This window comes from Carex rostrata, chromosome 6 (assembly GCF_964058835.1).
Source record: "Carex rostrata chromosome 6, lpCarRost1.2, whole genome shotgun sequence".
Lineage (NCBI taxonomy): Eukaryota > Viridiplantae > Streptophyta > Magnoliopsida > Poales > Cyperaceae > Carex > Carex rostrata.
In genome coordinates this window covers 12,073,059-12,079,841 of record NC_135923.1, presented here as the reverse complement: position 1 = coordinate 12,079,841, position 6,783 = coordinate 12,073,059, and the positions used below count along the sequence as shown (strand labels likewise).

Genomic DNA, 6,783 nt, shown 5'->3' with positions numbered 1-6,783 from the left:
CATAAACCGTTTCAGTAGATGCTATCCATTAATTAGCACAAGGCTGAAAAATAAATTATCAATCTCTTGCCAGCAATAATTGTATTGTAAAAAGTTATTGTAAATTTTCTTATTGAATTTGGATCAGAGAGATACAGGTAAAGGGTAAAGATGCTGTACGCCTGTATTAAAGTTGTTGTTGTTAAATTGTATAGGTTAAGTGTTTTTGTATTAACGAGTTAATAAGAAATAATAGTTGTATCTCTAAGTATATTAATTTTTAGATTTGGAGGATATAGCAAAGGTGAATAAATATGTTACTCGATGCAAAAAAATAAATAAATTTGGATCACAACCAGAAAAATATTTGGATCACAAATTAAAACCCCATAAGGGCCTGTTCAGGTCCAATTTCAATGATATCCATTCAAAGATTGAGGTCCAATGCTATTTTCAGGTCCATTTTGTTTTGCAAAAAGAAACTACAACTAGCTAGCACAAAATTGTTCATTTTTGTTACCAAAAGTTCACAAGTGCTCCAGTGCTCAAGTGTCAAGTCCGATCTCTCTCTCTTTCTCCCTTCGCCTCTCCGCCGTCGCCTCTCTGCTCAGCCTCTAACCTAGTCGTCGTCGCCTCTCTACTCAGCCTCGCGATATCGCCTCTAACCTAGTCGCGTTGCCTCTCCGCCGTCGTCTGCTCAGCCTCCCTCCTCCTCCTCCGCTGGTCCGTTGCCTATCTCCTCTCTCCAGGTAATTTTCGTGTCACTGAGTATCAGATCAGATGGGTACCATTGTTGGGTTGTTCAGGTTGTGGTGTACCATTGTTGGGTACCAACTTGAATTTTCGTGTCACTGAGATATCGATTGTGTGATTTATAAATTAAAATGCTTGATGGTGAGATTGACACGGAAAAGTACTGGTAACTCATGTCTAACAATTTTACTTCGCACTTGGAATGACTAAGTCAAAGACAATCTCTCAATAACTATCTATATTCTGTCTTAGCACAATAATCTTAATTTTACTATCATAATCATCGTCTCTGTTAACATTATCTTTATTCTCAATGCTATTTAACTTATTTTTATCACGTCACTTACTGTCTATATTATCAAGGCTTTTTAAAAATTTGTGCATGAATTTCATTGATTAGATATGATATCTTGATTTATTTAAGAAATTGGAGGTAACAATCTAGTTAAGCTTTAACACATTTTTTTTAGGGTTTGGATTAGAGCTTTTATACATGAAAATCACAGAAACTATACTATGAACTTCAAGAAAATATTTCTCTACTGTGTTGTCATTGGCTTATGGAATTATGCAGAAAGGTCCATGCTATCCTTTTTATTGCCTTTTAGTGAATGTCATTCCTGTGATTGCATTCAGCTCTTATGTTTGAGTTTATTCTTGGTTTCATATTTGATTGTTTAGGATCTCAAATTGCTTTTAATTAGTATTTGTATGTATTCTCTTCGTTAAGCCTTTTAGTTCATTTTTTATTCTATTAATATTTCGCTACAAATTAGTAATTGTATGTTTTTGATTTTCCTAAGCCTTCTCATTGAGCTATACTTTTTCACATTATAATTTATTTTAAATTTTTGTAGGGGCCAGATGGTGGGATAAGTTCTTACTCTTCTTATATCAGTGGCTTTGATGCAACTAGCTAGGTACATCTCTTTATACAAATGCACAATTGTGTTTGCTGGTTCAAATTGGTAAAACTAATATAGTATTTAAATATATTTAATATTTTGAGTCTTTCAATATATGTAGTAAAGAAGGTTTAAATTTTTTTTATTTGATTTGATCTGAAACGGTCGGATTCGTAAAGTTAAACCGTAGAGCACTACTGAAGAAGGTATAATTTTTTATAGTAAGATACGTAGCGGGTCTGGAATCGAATGAAGTTTGACCCGTTGTATGTAATTTATGTGGGAAGTTTGGGTGTGTGGCGTACGCCTACTACTGGGTACTGGGCAGTCTGGCGTCCTTTCCTCTTACCACGGCTATTTCATATTTATTTATTTATTTGGCAACAGAGAAAGAGAAAAAGAAAGAGAGGAACTCACTCAACTTTTGTTGGAGTCTCTTTTCCTGAGAGAGAGATAGAGAGAGAGATGGATGGAGCCGGAGGTGCATTGATGTGAACGGCGGAGAGAAGGCCGTGACTTTAGAAGATTTGAGAAAGAAAATGGCGGAGTTTGCTAGAGAGAGGGATTGGGAGCAGTATCACAGCCCAAGGAACCTCCTCCTTGCACTGGTTGGTTATCTTCTCTACCACGCCTAGCCTACCCTTCTTTTTAGTTTTTCTTCCATATTTTCCAATTACCTTTAATTAAAATGGTTACATGTTTTCAATTCATTCTTAGTTTGCTACAAATAATCAAGCTTCATAGCTTATTTTTTTTTTCATACAAATTTCTTCCTTGGCCTCCTATTTACATGGATTTAGTTCAAATTTGAAGGACTACATACATTTTTGTTCACTCTCTACTCTAGTCTAGGGCCTAGGCTATTTCCCTTGCCCTAGAATTATTATTAGAATGGGTGTTCCCTTCAGTGGAAACTGGAAAGCATAAATTGTCTCCTCTCCACTCTCCAGCTCCAGTCCTGTGTTGGGTTTCTTTCTGGCATTGATTTGCTAGTTGTGTCTTGTGTGCTTTCTTGCAAAGGGATCCTACTTTTTCGCTGTATTGTGTACCACAAACACCCTCAAACCATTTCCTACCATGTGGCGTTAGCCTACAGCGTAGCGTACAGAGAGAATTGGATTTGGAGTGCCCAAAATAGACAAACAAGAGGGGGGTCCCGTCCGGCTCACTCATCAAATTTATATTTTAGCATGCCTTTTCTCTCACTTCTTTACTGTGCCTTTGGTTTGGCCTTCCCTTTATTCCGTTCATAATTTCATATGGGTTTGATTTGATGGTTCCGGGGAATTTTTGCCTCATTAAAGGGGGACTTATTTCTCTAATCTCGCTCTTCTTCCACTCTTCTTCTCTTTTTTTTAGATTCTTTTTTTTTTCTTTTTGCTTAACTTGAGTCTTGCAAGGTTTACTAGGCTGATTATTCGGAGTAATATAACTGTATGAGTTTTTAGTTCTTAATCTTCTCATTAGTCTGACTAATATAACTGTAGGGTTTACTTTCACCAGTGATGTTAATTTTGATATTGGTGTAAATTTGGGAATTGAAATATTTCAACCTCATATATATGTCAAAATTGAATGGAAAAAATAATCTGATATATGTATCATTAATGGGTTCTGGTGATTCTACAGTACATCTAATAAATTTGGTTTCTTGGCCTTGGATTTTTCTTTTGATTTCAATGTTTTTTGCTAAAAGGGGGACCTACTTCTCCCCCCTGTTAATGTACAGTTTATCAATAGTGCAAGGTACACAGCAATAGAAGCTTGCCCTTTGTGTCCCTTCAAACATTCCCATAAATAGTTAAAAAAAAAACATCTTCTATTCTTGCTTAGATCTTTCTTTGAATTAAATCAGTTTCAAATGCTTGCTGACCCAGGCAATGTATTAGATTAACTCTAGGTGTGGCCCCACGTGAAGGGGGGGGGGATCTATGGTAGTTAATTTACTACGGATGAGAATCTGCTTACCTAAAGACTTGGTTGGTCTTTGTAATAGAAAGTAGGGGGGTTCAAATGGTTCGGTTTGTTCAGTTTTCAACTGGACCGAAATTTTTTTATTTGAATGGTTGGGTTTTTCAGTTCAAATGGATCGGTTCAGTTGAATTTTTGAATTATTTTGGTTTAAATGGATTGGTTCGGTTTAGATTTTTCAAAACCGACTAAACCAAACCAAACCGAATTATATTGGTTCAAGTATGGCTTATATTATATTTGGTTCAATTATTGCTTCCTTTCTTTTATTTTAGTTTAAATAATATTTTAGAACATTTACATATTTTGTATGGAATTGAACAACTTGTGTAATTTTCATTAACAACAGTACCAATAGATTTACTTTAGTTTGTTTGGTTCGGTTCTATTTTTGAAAACCGAAGAAAAGTTTAGTTTGGTTATTTTAGTTCGGTTGAAACCGAACTAATCGTTTGAACACCCCTAATAGAAAGTATATACATATGCTGGTTGCTTTTGTTAGCTTTGACATCTGTAGATATTCTACTATTTTTGAAGATAGAACCATAAATCATGTCTATAATTTTTCTTAAGAAACAAACAAGCAAATTATTAGAGTATGTGCGCATTATATGTATGAGAGAATCTTTCCAGCACAGAACAATTCGCAAATGTATACTATGATATGCTGTTGCTGCATAGTAGATAAAATGTGAAGTTCTATTTTTTTTTTCTTCTTCTTAATATTGTACCTGAACACAAGGTTTTATCATTGTTATCCTCCTCATTGTCATCGTAATTATTTGTTTTCTTATTGTAACAAATATTTTTGTATATAGGTAGGGGAGGTAGGGGAGCTGTCAGAGGTCTTCCAATGGAAAGGGGAGGTGCCAAAGGGTCTGCCAGGATGGGATGAGGCAGAAAAGGTGCATCTGGGGGAAGAACTTGCTGATGTGTTGCTTTACCTGGTGCGCCTTTCTGACATGTGTGGTATCGATTTGGGTGAGGCTGCCCTTAGAAAAATGGGCTTGAATGCCATCAAGTATCCTGTTCATCAATGCAAGGGATCTTCTAACAAGCACACCCATTATGGCAACACCAGTGCTGAAGAACCGGACAACAACGGGTCAGTTTAGATATCTATGGGGTTTTAGGGTTTTGGGTCTTTAGATTTCTTAGAAAGAAAATATAGAGTTTGCTGCATAGGGTTATCTTTTTCTTTAGTTAAATCACATTATGGTATGTTTTGGGTTGTCATTGTGTGATTGGTATGAACAGCTACATTTTGTACTGATGCTATGGTATTACATTGTTTTCTTTTACTACTGCATCTTAAATGGTGGTAGTTGAATGATTTAATACATGTACCTTTTGTTGGTCAGAATGTTATACCCTTATTAATTGTGGGAATGTAAATCAGATATATTGCATTGCCTCTCTCAGAAAAAAAGAAATTACTTTCTTTCCTCTTGAAGTATGGTAACATTTTGTAGACAGATTCTGCTTGCCAGGTAATTAGGTAAATAACGAAGGTATTATTTGGCACACCTGTCAACGCTTTCAAAGTTATAAATTTGAGCGGTTGAAATTTTCCAAAAAAACACTAAAAAGTTTGAGATATCTCGGAAGGGGGGAGGCCAATCACCGAAATGAGTTAGTTTTGATGTCCAATCTAAATCTAGATTTAGATTCGGGCTAATGGATTTAGATTTGTATAAATCTAAATTCTTTGTTCTGTACAAATTTATACGAATCGAATTGTATAGACCAGGCATTGCACCGAACTGCATCCGCATGCATGATAACTTCTAATTTTATATCATTCGGAAAGAGTATATATATCAAATTTTGATATACACCATGTTTAAACTGTAGGATATATAAATAATTTTATTTCATAAAAGAAAAGATAAAACTTTTTATAACAATCTTGTTCATTGTTGAGATGAGATAAGTTTGATTATCAACAGTCTGTACTCTGTAATTACTAATTACATATCGATTCGACGCCACCTACTCATTTGGTAATTGTAATTACTAATTTGGAAGGTCTTTACCTCTTCAGTCTTGACTCTTGACTGGGGCCCCATGACATCATCTCCCTCGCAACACAATCAAGTGCTTTTCAAGTAGTCATCTCTCAAACTTGTATGTTAGAAAAATATGAAATGAGCCCAATTGTGTTTATGATTTGGTATTTATATTAGTTGATAATATGTTTATGATTTGGTTCATAAGTTGTTCAAAGTTGGGCCCGATTGGTTGTCCATGGTTCAGACCAATTCAGTTGAACTGGGCTTGTTCTGAACAGGGCTCAGTTTGAACATGACTCAATTTTGAACAACACTAAACGGGCTAAACATGGGCTTGAAGAACTTTGTTTTGGGCCGATCATGAACAGGGCTTGTTCCATTCAATTTCGATCTGGACCGGTCATAAACAGAGCTTTTGTTCATTAACAGCCCTACTAATTAAGTATAATTACTTAATGTGTGTAATGTAACAGAAATGTTATCTAGAAATGCCTATCCTGTAAAAAAGGAAATATATGATGAGAAAGATATTAATTTAAAAAAAATATTTTTCTTAATTTATAAGTTTTTGACAGGATTCTAAATAGCGTGCTATAGTGTCATTACAGTGTTTTAAGTTCATAAAAACTATGGCTCTATTGGCGCAATAGCACGTTATAACGATGCAATATGACAATAGTATCGTTTTTTTAACCGTTTCGATATGAAGCGATAAATGCTATTTAAATTTTAGATATATAGACATAAAAAAACATTTTTTTATTATATTGAAGACATTTTTAAGCTTGTGAAAAAGAAGCCTTATATAAAAATTATCCAATAAAAAAATAAGAGAGAAATTAAATTATACGGACATGAATCGGATTCAGAATTTGCAATAGAGAGAGCTGAAAATAACGAATCAGATTTAAATAGCTAATCAGATACTATATAAAAAATAATACTCTAACTTATGATTTTTAATACTCTGACCTTTAATTTTAAATGATTTAACTTCTAATCCTAGATATCAATTATAATTCAATAAATTTATTCTAATTTTAACTCTAAATTTAATTAAAATTCTAGTGGGTAAATAATAAAATTCCAATAAAAGACAAAATTAGTCTGGACTTATAATTTTTCATAAAAATACAAAATCCTGAGAGATAGTCATACAAACA

At 34.1% G+C, this 6,783-nt stretch overlaps 1 protein-coding gene across 1 annotated transcript; it reads left to right on the top strand.

Moving 5' to 3' along the window:
* The first annotated feature begins 481 nt into the window (after positions 1 to 481).
* Positions 482 to 5,053, top strand: LOC144555686 (uncharacterized). The gene is made up of 4 exons (XM_078304088.1): positions 482 to 728; positions 1,590 to 1,652; positions 2,025 to 2,245; positions 4,427 to 5,053. The coding sequence occupies exons 3-4, from the start codon at positions 2,177 to 2,179 to the stop codon at positions 4,721 to 4,723; spliced, it is 366 nt and encodes a 121-aa protein (XP_078160214.1). The 5' UTR covers positions 482 to 728; positions 1,590 to 1,652; positions 2,025 to 2,176; the 3' UTR covers positions 4,724 to 5,053.
* Positions 5,054 to 6,783: the final 1,730 nt, after the last annotated feature.